Source organism: Alligator mississippiensis, chromosome 5, assembly GCF_030867095.1.
Source record: "Alligator mississippiensis isolate rAllMis1 chromosome 5, rAllMis1, whole genome shotgun sequence".
NCBI classification, from domain to species: Eukaryota; Metazoa; Chordata; order Crocodylia; family Alligatoridae; genus Alligator; species Alligator mississippiensis.
This window is the reverse complement of record NC_081828.1, coordinates 135,869,083-135,884,555: the sequence shown is the minus strand read 5'-3', so window position 1 is coordinate 135,884,555 and position 15,473 is coordinate 135,869,083. Positions and strand designations below refer to the sequence as shown.

At 40.7% G+C, this 15,473-nt stretch overlaps 1 protein-coding gene across 2 annotated transcripts in view; it reads right to left on the bottom strand.

The window, feature by feature from the left end:
* ULK4 (unc-51 like kinase 4) overlaps positions 1-15,473 on the bottom strand; it is a 468,513-nt gene that overhangs the window by 87,767 nt on the left and 365,273 nt on the right. For both annotated transcript variants that reach the window (XM_019483510.2, XM_019483506.2), the window contains exon 35: positions 2,141-2,326. In XM_019483510.2, coding sequence (XP_019339055.1) covers positions 2,141-2,326 — 186 coding nt within the window. The remainder of the gene's footprint in view (positions 1-2,140; positions 2,327-15,473) is intronic.

Here is a 15,473-nt window from a genome sequence, read left to right as displayed (position 1 = left end):
CATAGAGCACTTGGTAGAGAGCAAACTGGTTCTTCTTCATTTCCAGCATATGCAGTATAATAAGGGAAGCCATTACAGAACTGCATTTAAATAATGTCCTAATATTTCTTTGGAAATATTAGCTTTCTAATATAAGCAGTAGCTATGGTTGCCAAAGAGATGGAATAAGATCATGGATAGAAAAGAGATGGCAGTGCGAGCAGTGCTGAATGTGACAGGAAGTCAGTGCACTTGACAAATTCTCTCTCAAAATGCTGACCAAATTTCAAAAAGTTTGAGAAACCATTCTGTAGGCTACAAAATTCAGCATGAACAGCTGGAAGTGGGTTGAATTCATCTGCTATATTGCAGTGTCTTTTGTGATTACTGTAATTTTGACAAGATAATAATCTCTTGTGGATATGAATTTTTAAGGTTCATAGAAATGAAATAAGATTTATTATACAGTCTGTCAAATTATTTATGCAACCTACTTTTGCTGCTTTGAGAGGAAATCCTATCATCTCACATAATTGGAGAAATCTTTCCCTGTTCTAGTTTACAGCAATGATCAATATTGCTGGTGTACAAGGAGAGCCAGTAGTACAGGACCTTCCAAGACTCACATTTATCAAAGGTGATAGGATATATTTATTTTCTGCAGTGTTATGTAGCTTGGAGTTAAGACATTGTGTGGAACATTCACCACTCCTAGGTCACTAGGTCATTCACCGCTTGTCCTTGAGCCTTTGGTGCTCTTGAAAACAGAGAAATGAAGCCACATGGACAGTAGTAAATTTGGAATGGAATGATCTGAAATTGTGTGTCAGCTTCTCGCCTATCTCCATCAGAACCATCTTTACTATCTACATATCTTGCTGCCTCTTTAGTCTTATTTTTAGGCCAGAGTCAGTTCTACAGCACGGCAGGAGTATGGCTGAACAAACGCTGGCAAGGGCAAGAATATCATGTAAGATTTTTGCCACAAGTCACTTTTCAAGATGAGGTGACATACAGAAGACAGAAGTTGAAACTGGAAAGGAATTCAGGGATGATGGGAATTCAGAAGTTTAAATCTCATCTGGGTAAAGTGAGTTTTAGCTTCAGAAGCTAACAGTTTCTTCGGGGAAATTTGAGGTTGGAAAGGGGGAGGGAGCTGTATTTGCTCTTCTGTCATGCAAAGATGGGTGTGGTATGGCAGCCACTTCTTTCTAACTTCATATCTATATTGACTTCTTCAATCTTCTGGTCAGGACACTTCACCAACCGACAAAATCCATAAACTTTGCAGGAGCTTAGAAACCGCAAGTATACCTTGTTTAACCCTGACTCAGAAGGAAGTTATTCCCCTTGGAAAACTTCTTTCTTGGAGGATACAGCATAGTAAAGGGTAATTATCAGAGTCAAGTACATAGTTCAGCTAAATCATCTTTCCAAAAGACTTTAAAATTAAAAGTAGGGTGAGATTAAAAGTAAGTGATAGATCATATGATTTCCTAGACATTTAGTCCACTTCTAAGAAACAACACTGCCCTCCTGATGATTAAGCATGACAGGAATGGAAGTCATGACTTGTCTGTAACTTTTCATTGGACTTGAATTTGTGCGATTCCTACTGACTGATAACCCATGTTATAACCACTCTGTCAAAAGCAGTTTTACCATTTGATGAAAATTATAAAATAATCTATATATAGATGTATTTCAACTACAAAAGTGAATTATTGTCTGACATGAAAACAAACAATATAATTTTATGTTACAAGGTTAGTGCTTTGGAAATATTCAAAATAACATTTATTAATTCTTAAAGACAAAACACTAAACAAATATATAAACAACATAAGCTTTCTATTAACAAAGTAAAAAAAGGGTTAATGGTGGGGTGGGAAGGGAATGAAGTTCTATTACAGTGGGTTCTTAATCTAGAATATAAAACATGCATTGATCCAGAAACTGGTATCATCTTCTAGAGAAAATAGGATGGATATATATGCTATTTTTTGCTTCTTTAAGAACTCTTAATATTCTTTACACGCCAAACTTTTATTTAAAGGAGGGAAAACACAAATCACAACAATTTCTTTTCATGCAAGCATACAAGAACCAAGACAGAAATGTTAAGTTGAATTTTGGATGCAAAGAAAGTTATTTAACTCACCAATCTTTTGATGATTCTTAACAAAAGCTTCTGCTGTCTCAGATCTCTTTTGGACTTCAGTATTTTGGCAAAGCTGTCCATATTTTCTGGAGACATACTTTCTGGACTGTCGCCGCCATATAGCTGAACCAACAATGACAAGCATTGTGATGCACTCTCATATATTTCACTGTCTTCACTTGGAAGCTAAAAAAAAGAAATGCACTTCAAACTCATATTTCACAAAATCTGTATCATCAGGATCTGTGAGATTCCTGTGAAGATTTATTTGTACTGTGGTAGAAAGCAACAATTTCCAATCATCTTATTTTAAAACACAATAAAAGTTTATAAAAGATTTATAAAGTGATAGAAAGACATTACTGAGGGCCCTTCTACATGTGCTGGTAAATGTGCAATGGAGTCTAATGCATGATCCACACAATTGTGTCTCCCACCATGCCACATCTGCTTGGCAGGAGGTGTGATTGTGGGATCATGCATTAGATTGCACTGTTGTGTTGTTACGTCTCAGCTCTGTGTTCTTGGGCAACCCTGGCACAGGATGCAGTCTGTCTGACTCACAAGGACTCACCCCCCTCCCTCCCCTCCTCTACCTAAACGAAACTGATTAAGATGCAGTGAGAGACGCACCTAAAACTCTCCAGATAAGGGTGATAAGAGTGAAACAACTGCCCTAGGTCTCATTTGCATCTGAGATGGAACCAGATGACTATTCATTTACATGAGAGATGGAAAACAGAAAGCCTGAAGCAGAAACTGCAGTGAATTCTGGGACCAGAGAAGCAGGAGAGCACTGCATGATGGGGAATCTGTGCTTCCAATGTTAATCAACCCATGTTCACACACACCCAGCTCAGCATTTATCAGACCAGTTCTAATCTGGATTTGCTAAGGACTTTCCCCCCCCAGACACACACACACAGCTCTAAGTTTAATAGGCATCTCGGGCCGTACATTCCCCGGTCCCACTATGGGAGGCCTATTTAAACTTGATTGACTAAAACTTGGTTGCCGGGTTAGGGAATGCTGAGGTAAGAGACCGAGTCAGAGGGGGTATGGGCAACATTTGAACAATGGTTAAGGGTTCATCACAGCATCCAGCCTGCTGGAGCCCTAATCACAGGTGTTGTCATATCTTTCCCGAGACGACTGGTGGGAGTCCTCTCCACAAAAGGTTATGAGCACCCCAATAATTGCTTTAAGTCTGTTAAAAGACTATAGTAAGATCTGGAAAAGTCATGCTAAGATGAGGCTTGTGCACAACAAGTAAAAATCCAAAATCCTGATGCTGCAAGCTATCTATTGTTCCTGAAGAAACCATGAGATATCCCATCAGTATATCTGCCATCCATAGGAATCTCAAGCTGGCTCCCAAGTATTTGGGTTACTCCCTAATCTTAAGTGTTTCCTGATTATCAATCAGTTTCCTGAGATGATCCAAACCAGATAACCCCTTGTCAATAGAAAAGACAATGATTTACAGTACTGAGGGTGCTTCGAAGCAGCTGAACTGAGGGTATAAAAATCTGTAAGTGTGTGTGCTGAAAGAAGAGAAAAGAAAAAGAAGAAGCAGGAGGAGGAAAGAGGGAGAAAAGGAAAGAAGAAGAAAACTCCTGTGCTGACACCATCCCGTCGTTCTTGGGACGCTGGAGGAACAGATAATCTCTCTCTTCAAGGACTGTGCTACGGACTGTGCCTGTCAGCTTTGCAGCCTGAGTACCGTGGACTAGGTGAGATTCCCAGCATTCTCTCTCTTCTTTCTAGGCATAAACTTCTGAACCTGAACTGTATCAGTTAAACTTGAGCTAAGTTTCCCCAAATACTTAGTGAAACCAGGGTAGTATTGTCATTGTTTGTGTTTGTTTTTCTTTTGCATGTCTCTTACTACTAGTACTATTATATATTTCATATGCTTAGCAATAAATAACTTTTATAGTCAAAGTGGTAGTAATTTTGTATATTTTTCCTTCTCTGCTTCTCTTTCCTCCCGTGCTCTGCAGCAACGCTTCTTTTACCTAAGCTAAAGATCCCTGTGAAGCCTAAATTATTGTGGGGTCTGCTCATCAGGAGGCCAAAGATTGGGACGTGCTGAGTTTGAAACACATAAGGGGATCAGCTTGTACAGGTTGATTGACCCAGTTTGACTCAGACGTGCCCTTATGAACTGAATGCTGGCCCATGAGGGTGTCAGCTGGACACCCAGCCAGATTCAGAGGGATTCTGTTTACCTGTGTGCTTGTGTTTGACTGTATTTTATTGTTGCTCTTATGAACTGATTCTTGGCATACGAGGGTGTCAGCCTGTCCATGCTGATCAGCCCGGCCAGGTCAGGCGTGTCACGTTAATTTGTGTGTATGACTGATTTGGTGACTGGAGGAACCCAGTCCCATTGAGACTGAGTCCTGCAAGATAGCTCCACTGGGGGTGAGGGCTTGCAGAAGGGAGAAATACAGCTCCATATAGTAACACAAGCAGCACATTGACAGAATCACCAAGACCCTAGAAACTATCCCTAATAAATGAGCACACCCCAAAGTAATGGGCAAATTTGGTAACAGTGTCTTATCATTGGTACACTGAGAGCCTGGGCTCGATCCTGGGCTCCCCTGGGCTCACAGTGCAGGAAGCGGGGAGAACACTGCCCCGTTGCTGGCCTCATGAGGCACGGGGCTTGCAGTGGGGAGAACACTGCCACCACTGCAAACCTTGTGAGGTGTAGGGCTTGCAGTGATGGCAGCATTCCCTGTGAGCCCCGCAGCCAAAGACACTACTATCATTGCAAGCCCCACAGCCAAGGTGGCTCAAAGGGAGTGGGGAGGAGCAGCATTTTCCCCGCTGCAAACCCCACAGCTGACAATGCTGTCACCACTGCAAGCCTTGTTAACTGTGTGGCTGGTAGCAGGTGGTGCACCTCTGTGGCTGGAAGCCCCTTAGTTGATGGGTCTCTCAGCCACAGGGGAGCACTTGCCCACACATTCAATTAATGGTTTGATTAGACAAGCTACAAAGTTATTACACATTTTCTGTGGAATAACTTTGTAGCTTATTGCTTGCTTTATCATGCCATTAACTGGTTGAACATGTAGCTGGGTCACAACTTAAGGCATGATTACCTGGTTAATCAAACCTTAAGTGTAATGTGTAGAGGGGGTCTGAAACACAGATTAGACTGTAAAAGTGTCTATGGTACATTTATCAGGTTGTATTGGTCTAGAGGAAAAAGTAATCAGGGCTTGTGGTAGAGGTGATATCTTTTATTAGACCAATAAGATTTTTTGCAAAAAAACTTTCTTTAATTGCAAGCTTGCAGGCACAAACACTCTTCATCAGGCATCGGAGAAAAGATTGTAAAAGTTCTCCTGGGTAGAAATGAAAGTTCATATTTCATAGGATTTCACAGAGGAGTCAATAGATGGAAAACTCCTCTGGGCAGGCAGTTCTTAGCTGGTAAGGAGTCTTAGCTCTCCTGTGAGGTTCTGTGATGATGCAAATTACCTTAAACAAAGGCAGGAGCAGTATCTCCATTGTTAAATGGATTTCATCATTGATTTGCAGAACTGTTTTTTTTTTTGCTTTCAACAGCATTTTCAATAGATTTTAAGGTCTGACCACTATTATAATCCAATCTGATCTTCTGCATGGTATAGGCCATAAAATTTTACCCTGCTGTTCTTCCATCAAAACTATAACAACTGTTGACAGTGAGAAAGCACATCTTCCAGAAAGACATTCAATTTTAGTTTAAAGACAGCAAATGATGGAGAATCTATCAGAGCTTGTAAATTGTTCCAGTGGTTTAATTACCCTTATTTTCATTATGAATTTGTCTTCATTTTTCATCCATTGATACTTCTTATGCCTTTGCTAGCTAGATTAAACAACCTTCTAACAGCAGATATCTAGATATTTATGGGCCGTAATCAGATCACTTAACGATCTATGAGATGACATTTCTAAATCTCTTGCATTCTGAGGCAAATTGCTCAAATAATTCTTGTAGCAATTTTCTGCACTTTTTCTAAATCTTTTCAAAATATTTTTTAAACACTGGACATCAAAACAGGCCATATTTATAGGATTAGGGTTCTCTCTTCTGGGAAACAGTGACTCTGAAAAAGACACAGAGCACCAGGGCTGGTAATGTGCTGGACACAAAACTTCCAGCAGAATTCTGGAAGTTTTGATCCATTTGCTCTGGCAACCCTCAAAGGGGAAGGAGCTCTGAAGCTGAAGAACAATTATCAAAAACAACCCCTCACATGTTTTTGCCAAGGTGACTTGGTATACTGATGATAATAGCATGAAATTGATCTCAGCTGTCCTTGGGGATTTGCAGTGGGACATAAGGGAGAAGGCGGTCCCTTAGGTACCGAGGTCTCAGACCACTTAGGTCAAAACCAGCACCATGAATTACAGCTGGAAAGCTTTTGGAAGCCAGTGCAATCTCTGGAGCAATGGAATTATGTTTTCCTGGCAACTCATGCTGATCAGAAGGCAGCAGCTGCAGCATTTGGATGGTCATCAAGAACAGCCCCACATACAGCATATTGTAGTAAACTAGCCTTGAGGTTATGAAAGCATGGATGATGGTGGCCAGATTCAAACATGAAAGAATGGGTCATAGCCTTCTTACTAGATTGACATGGAGATGGAGATGAAGATGGAGAGAAGTACTGCCAGCCACCACTAACACCACCTGCAAATCCAGGGGCAGCAGAGGATCCAGGATCACCCAAGGCTTCAAAACTGAGTGAAAAGGGGAAGTTGAACCCCATTAGTCCAAAGCCATCCCGTGTCAAATGGTCTGCCCACCACCATCAACACTGGCTAGTCTGGATCTAGTTTTAATTGGTTCACCTGCATTCAATCCCCAACTTCTACCAGGCACTGGGGCCCAGGTCAGATGAGAAAGAGAGATAGAGATGGGTGTTATAAGCATGCTTATGGCATCTCACTTGAAATCTCTGCACAGTCTCTACCAGCAGCTTCATATACATGTTGAATAGGGGTGGTGACGAGAAAGAGCCATACAAGAAAAGTTACAAGGGGATGGCACTTACCATTACCCTCTGGGACCTCCCTGCTAAGAAAGAGAGGAACCAATTTAAAGCAATCCCACTAATACCTACCAGGTCATATAAATACTTTATTATACCTTGTAGCCATGTGTATCAAAACCTACTGAAAGAACTAGTAAGATCAATGAGGAACAACATCCCCCATCTATCTCCAAGTGAAGATCATCAACCAAGGCCACGAGTACAGTCTCTGCTGTACCCAGGATGAAAGACTGACAAGGGTCTAGGGACTCCAATTTCATCCAGATGCACCTTGACTTGTTAGGCAACCACCCACTGAAAGACCTTTCCCAAAAAAAGGGAGCTTGGAAACAGGGCAAAAGCTGGCTGGGGAGAGTTTCTTGAGTAGGGGATGGGCAGTTGCAAACTTAAGGACACCTAGCACCCTCCTCTTCCAGGAGGGAAGCACTGACAACCCCAGCTCCAGTCCCCTTCAGCTGGCTTTCACAAGGCAGGCTGGGCACAAGTCTAGTTCACAGCTGGTTGCTTCCATTCACCCAAAGCACACCCTCTGCATCAGTGTGACAGCAACTGAAACTGATCCATACACAACAGAGACATGATTGAACTTCCCCAGCTCTGAATTCTGACTGCAGCAAAGAAGTGGCAGTCCCCGAGCTATGCTGGAAATGGGCAATTTTTGTCTGCAAAGTAGGTGGCAAACTTCACATAGTGGACTGTAGATGGTTTTGGATCAAAGAGTGGCAGTTATGGAAGGGAAAGTGGACCAAGAAATGAGAAGTGAATTGGAGCACAGAAGCAAAGATTGAGTCTGATGGAAGATGGACAAAGGTGGGGAAGAGGGAGGAAAAGAAGGTAGGAAAGAAAGGTGGGACACTTGATCTAGAAATAGTGTTCCTGTAGTAGTTGACCACTGTCAAATGCATTGGTAACATAACCACCCCATTCCCACTCTTTTATAAAGAGCTGTATAAACGAAGAGGAATGAACGGAAGAAAAATGAAGGTTTCCTTGAGGCGATAAAGGAAGGAATAGAAGATCAAAATAAACAAATTGGAGAAGTTAAGTATGAGAGAGGTAGAGGACTGCTTAAAAATTTGCAAGAGAAGTAAGGTGCTGGAAAGAGATGGATTTCTGGTGGAATTCTATGAAAAATGTTGGCAATGGCTGGGGACAGATATACTAAAGACATACAGGGAAATAATGGGGAGATAAGGGAGGATTTTGCAGAAGGTGTGGTAATTTTGATATTCAAGAAAGGAAAGGAAGATGTGTTAGGCAATTGGAGGCCAATAACCTTTTTAAACACAGACTACAAAATGATGGCAAAAGTACTGGCCAAAAGAATGTGTGACTGCTTAGCAGATGTGATACAAGAAGAACAAACGTGTGCTGTTCCTAAGAGGAGGGTATCCCATACCCTATGGTTAATGAGAGATTTCATATTGGATGTGCAAGACAGGAAAAGAAACACAGTAATAATTAATTTAGACCAGGAAAAAGCTTAGAGCTGAACATGATTTCATGTTTGAAGTATTACGAAGGATGGGGTTTCATGCAAAGATAACTGGATGGGTCAAAGTGTTATAAAGTAATGTGGAAAGAAAGGTTCTTTGGGTAGATGTGATATATTTTATTAGGTCAACTAAAATAGTTGGAAAAAAAATGCTTTGCAGGCTTTCAGGTACAAACGCCCTTCTTCAGGCATTGGGGGACTCTGCTGCTGTTATGAGTTCTCCAAGGTAGAGAAGAAGCCAAAGCATAATAAGAAGTCTGTGAAAATGTAAATGAGTGGAAGTCTGCAAGAGAATAGGTAGAGATAGGAGGGGAGGGGAGATGTGTGAAGGAATGTAAGTGGTCAGCTTCAGGCAGGTAACCTGGTAAATTAGATGTCAGGCAGGTTATAACGTTATAATGTGTCATAAATCCAATGTCTATATTAAGTCCATGATTTTTTGTATTTAGTAGATTAATGAAGTTCGTAGGCTTGTCTACAAAAGGTGTTTTATAAGTTCCCTTTGAGGATTAGGACTGAGAGATCAGAGAGGGATTGACTGTTTTGTGAGAAGTGTACACCCACAGGTAATTAGATATTTTTGTCTCTGATGGATTTTCGGTATGTATTCATTCTGGTATGCAGTTGTTGTTTGGTTTCTCCTACATATTTTCCATCAGGGCATTTGGCACACTGGATGAGATGTATTACATTTCTGGAGGTGCAGGCATAAGATCCAGGAATGGTGATGGTTCTGTTGTGGGTGAAGTTATTGGGGGACTGGTGGAGATACGTTGGTAGGTTTTACATTTCTGGTCATGGTCTGGATCTATTCGGTATGGCTTGGGTTATAGGAAGTTTGCATCTGGTGGTGAGGTTAACAAGGTTTGTTGCTTGTTTAAAGGCTAGGATGGGTGGTTCTGGAAAGATATCTTTAAGAATAGGGTTGTCTTCTACTATGGGTTGCAGCTGTTTGAGGATTTTCCATATAAGTTCCAGGGAACAATGGTATGTCATAACTAATGGTGTGTGATTCATGGGAATTTTCTTTTTGTACTGCAGCAATTCTTCGCATGATATCCGGGTGGCTCTTTCAAAAGTGCAATCTATCTCTCTGAAGGAGTGTCCTCGTTGGGTGAAAGCACTTTTGAGATATGCGAGGTGATGGGGGGGGTACTCTCCTCAGTGCAAATTTGGTGGTGTTGGAGAGCTTGCTTGTAAATTACAGCCTTTTTGGTGTGATTAGGGTGATTGCTGGTTCTGTGTAGTTATGTATGTTGTGGTCCGTGGGTTTCTTGTATGTACGTTGGTCCGTGGCTTGTATTTTACCATTCTGGATATCGATCATGGCATCTAAAAAGGAAATGTTGGTATTGCAGTATTCAAGAGAGAGTCTGATGGAGGGCTGATGATTGTTAAATTTGTGATGGAAATGAATCAAACAGAGACTGCAGGCTTTCCGTCCAAATTATGAAGACATCATCTATATATCTCAGGTATAGCATGGGCTTGATGGTGCAGTTCTTGAGGAATTCTTCTTCCAGGTGGGCCATGAAAACGTTGGCATATTTTAAGGCCGTTTTTGTGTCCAAAGCTGTACCCGTGGTCTGGAAGACATGCTGGTTGTTGAAACTGAAGTTGTGTGTGAGGATGAAGTGTATAAGTTCAGTAATATCTTGAGGTCTGTACTCTGAGTTGTAATCTTACTCTTGTAGATATGTAAGGCAGGCCTGGATGCCATCCTGGTGTGGGATGCTGGTATATAAGCTGGTGACATCCATAGTGGATAGGAGGGTGTCACTAAGAAGGTGGTCTATGTTTCTGAGTTTTCGCAGAAAGTCTATTAGTTCTTGGATAAAACTTGTTCTTTGGATGACAAGATGTTTTAGGATGGATTCAATGAAACCTGATATTTCTTCAGTTAGGGTTTCATGGTTGGAAATTATAGGTCTGCCAGGGTTCTCTTGTCTGTGGATCTTAGGGAGCATGTAAAATATCCCTGGATCCAATCCCATTTTAGGGACATGGTCCTTAAAATCCACAGACAAAGGTACCCCCAGCTGAAGAAATATCAGTTTTAATCAAATCCATCCTGAAAAGTATGGTTGAAAAGTAGGTTGATGGGTGTGGGGAACTGAGAGAATTTACAGAAGTTTGAGCTGCAAGTGGTAGAGGGTATAATCAAGAACTTGGGAATCCGAATGGATGCCAAAGGGAAAGAAATAAAGGTATGGGAGACGTTAGATTGGGATTGTCAAGTGGTAGAATGTTATCTTTGAAGGATAAAATGGCTGTGGTTAAAATGGTACTCTTGTTGATCATCCTTTACATGGGAGTGGTGTATCCACCATCATGGCAGAAGATAAACAGGGTACACAGGCATATATGCATTGGGGGAGGTGGGGAGGGGAGGGAGAGGAAGTAAAAGAGAGATGGTAGCCAGAACATAGCTATACAAAGGCAGAGAATTAGGAGGTTGGAGAATACCAGATTTGGACAGCTTTATATATATCTAGTTTATAAGTATGTTCTTTTAAAGTGGCAATGGAAAGGATGGGGAAGACTGCATGTTTCTGTCCTTACCTGGCAGAAAGAACATTAAGATGGGACATGTACACAGAAGACTGGAAAAAATGTGGGCATGGCAGCCACCAGCTCACTATGCAAAGATGGAGAGTTTCTTAATAAATAAACTAGGAGTGGGATTAGAGTACTTGAAAGACCATAAGAAAGTGACTAATATGATAAGAAAGAAAGATAACAATAGTTGGGGATCTAATGGAAAGACAGATGGCAAATGCGTTCAAAGAAGTGACAGAAACTAGATTGAAAGGAGAACATACAGATATCATATGGCTGATAATATGGAATATTCTTCCTGTGAGGGGTATTTAGCATAAATGGGGTTTTGGAAGATTGGCAGTGTGTCTGAGAAAGGGATGTGGGGCTGAAGAATCTATATCACATGTATTTTGGGGACTGCCCCTTTGAGCAAGGTGTATGGGAAGGTGTGCATTGATTTTTGAGGACGATCAATATGAACGGTGACCTAACAAATAAAATGGTGTTGTATGGGTTAACGCCCAAAGAACTAGAGGCAGAGACGGAGAACCACACTACTTTGTTTACTACTTAAACAGATATGCTCTATTACAACCCCAAATTAATTCAGGGAAATCCTATGACTGATGATTGTCACAAAGATCATATAATCTATAAACTGTGTACAGTTTTCCAGTAATGGTCTCACCAGTGCAACAATATATCCTATGCAGTTATTTCATTTTGAGAAACAGTATTCACTTATTCACATATATACTACATTAAAAAAGATTACTACTGGCTTATCCTTATACTAATAAAAGGCAAGAGATTTACATTAAAGACAAACAATCACAGATTTTACATACACCAAGGGAATTCTGTCTAAGAATCTTGCTGACAGTCTTTTTAAGAGACCACAGAACAATGGATGACCTTATACGCTAGGCACCTATGCATGCATTGCATAACTATGTGAGTGATAATATATTTTGTTTGATTTGCCTGACTTCTGTCAGTTAAGAGAAACCTTTATTGTTATTTTAACATAATTCTGGAAAATAACATTTATCATATTATGCCCCTTAAGCTACTTTAAAGTATAATTTGCCAGACACCTATACATGAATAATGCCAACTTCTTTATATCCTTCATAAATCCTGAACTGAGATGGAAGTTATAGATTAGTAGCCCTAAGACATAAAATACAGGAAAACCTCACTATTCACGAATCTGCTATTTGCAGATTTGAATATTCGCAGTGCACCACGCCAACTGGTAGAGTCGGGGTGAGCACCGTTGCGGCTCTCTCTGGTGCTGCACTAAGCTCCTGCCTCTGCAGTTAAGCCAGGCATGGAGCACTGCGCAGGGTGGGGGAGGGCAGAGATGGGGAGAGCGGAGCGGAGAGCAGAGATAGGCAGGCAGAGGTAGGCGGGTGGAGAGCAAATGCCAGGGCCAAGGAGGGAGGCAGCGGCAGCGGCTACATCTTCTTCCCTGGAAGCAGATACAGTCGGTTTCCAGGCGCTGCGGGGGAGCCCCGCGCTTCCAGCCTCTCGCGGGGGGGGAGGGGGAGGGGAGCAGGGGCCAGCTGTGGGGTCTGATGGGGAGCCCCGTCAGTATTCGTGGATTTTTCCATTTGCAGGGATCTCCAGAACGGATCCTCTTTAAATGGTGAGGGTCTCCTGTACTATATTTGACCCAATACCATAGAAGTGAGAGGATCCTCAAAATTATTTTTTCTTCTTCTCTGGGATTATTTTTTTCACTTTGACTTCTTTCCAAGCTCAAAGCCATACACTGTTGATATCTGATTATTTGTTTCTTGACCTACTTACTGATACGACTTACAAAGTAACTGACAAGAAAACTGACTTATCTGGTAAGGTAACAAGAAGGAGTAGTGATAAACATAACTTTAATTTCTGTATGTATCTCTAAATTCTCAGTTCTAAATAGAATAAAAAAAGTCTACTGATTTCATTGGAGGCTTTCACTGAGCTGACTTAATTTCCCCTTTGCTAGAAAAGTGACTTATCAGTTAAAAAAAGGTTAAACAAAAAGAAGCCTTTTAAAGCACTTATTTTACATCTCTAAAGGCAAGAGAATATAACTTACAGCATCAGTCCAGAATTGTTACGGGGTCAAAATATTGATGTATAGTAAAGCTTCTTATAGAGAAAAACCACTATATCTGCTTTTTAAAATATGGCCTGTCCTCAAACCTAAAAGAGCATCCATGCAGATTTATCCAGGATCTAGCCCAGTTTGGAATAGCAGTCACCTAGCTGATCTCTACCAGCAAGAACTAGAGGAAATAATCAGAGTAACTGTTCTCAATGGAAGCTAGGGATTGCTGGTGTAAGGATTTCTGGGGAGATCAAACCAAACCAATATAAGCCTGAAGATTGCAGGATTTTTGCCCAGGCCTTCCTGCATCAAACATGTATGAAGTGTATGAACTCCTTGTGGAGTTCCTGCTGTGCCCTGGAGACTACAGCTCCTTCAATGAGGCAACAAGAAAATGAACACAATGTAGCTCAAAATTAAAGGGGACGTCCAAAAAGGTTGACACCATGTATGAGTGTGTCTACAGCAGTATTTTTCTTTGTAACTCCCACTTTATGTGACATCAGTGGAATTGCACAGTTGGATTCACTAATGTAGATGGGGCCCTGGGGATATGACTGTATCAGTTAATATTTTCAGCCAGTGTATACTGGTATTCCCATTAGTGGCAGCACACAAGAATGAAATTTCAAGAGAAATTCTGGATGAATGCATAGCTGAAAGAACAAAATGCAATATATTAAAGCTGGAAAGCTAGAAAAATGAAACGCTGACATTTGGGGAAGTAGTTTCTCATTTAAAACAGAAGCAGCCAAGTTAGGATCTTGTTGCTAATCAACAGGATACTGTTCGATAGCTCATCTCATTTCCTAACAAGCTAGAACAGTGCTCCATTTTATTTTTTTTATTCAGTGATTCTCAATCAGGGTGTTGCAGCACCCTGGGGTGCCTTGAGATCCTTTCAAGGGGGTAGTGGTGTGCCATGCAATGCTAGCACAAGATAAACCCAGAGATTTCAAATAGGAATCCATAGTGTTAAAAACATTTTGATCTACTCTGTAATTTTTCTCTAATAAAAAATAAGTGAAAGCTAAGAGCTGGTATTTTCCAAACGGTGCCTTGAATCTAACAAGGGGCATCCAGGGTCTAAAACAATTGAGAATCACTGTTCCAACTGGACAAATTCTATTAGTAATTTGCTCATTTGCATATGAAGAAAGTATATCTGTATCTGAGAACCATTTGCTTATTTTTTTTAACCAAAACACATAATTTAGGTCTGACAATGGGGGGCAAAACAAGAAAAATCAAAACCTAGTTCTTGTCCTTTAAGAAAGGAAAGCAAACGCTCACCAAAACATGACAATTATTTCCTTTTGTTAACCAAAAGGCATCTCTAGGTGGCTTCTATTTTGTCCTTTCAGTTTTATAAAAGTTTAGGTCTTGAGCCTTTCAATCATGCAGAAGTATTAGAGCACCTTCCCACTCACCTCATTCTCCAATGGCTGAGACTATTTTGGGATACTGACCATTTCAATTTCTAGTAGGGGACCCAAAAATCAAAGTAACTTATAGAAATGTATTTTAAGGAGGTAAAGTTATGAGTGCTTAATGATATACTTCTCTGGTAAAATTTGTAAAATATAGTAACTCCCTGTAACAACCCTTGATGCACAGAAATCTTGCATGTCAAGCCTGCACTTCATTAGATTTATGATTACTTTAGTTTTCTGAAAACAGGTTCATAATGTAATATCTTAACTGTATTTAATACTGATACAGACATTATTTGCTCTATGTAGCTTAATGAGAATTTGGCATGAAACATGAGGGGGGTTTTTTATTATAGCACTGCATTTTTGTAGTTTATTGCCAAAAATGTGTTCATTTTGAGCCCAATTTCATTGTGTTCATGAACTGCAAACCACTGCAAGAAATGTGTGATCATTTGAGCTGAAGTGACAGTTTTCACACCGATGGAGTTGTTAGGGCACCTAATTTGAGAATTACAATGAAACTGTCTGGAATACCCTGAGGGGACACTATTTCAGCACATTAATGAGGTTACACACAAAGAGAGTTTATTACGATAAGAGATAGATGTTCATTAGATCAGTAATATGATTACAGAACATGCTGTACAGGAAGGACCGTTGGGATCTATACACAAGATGATTTTGCAAACAT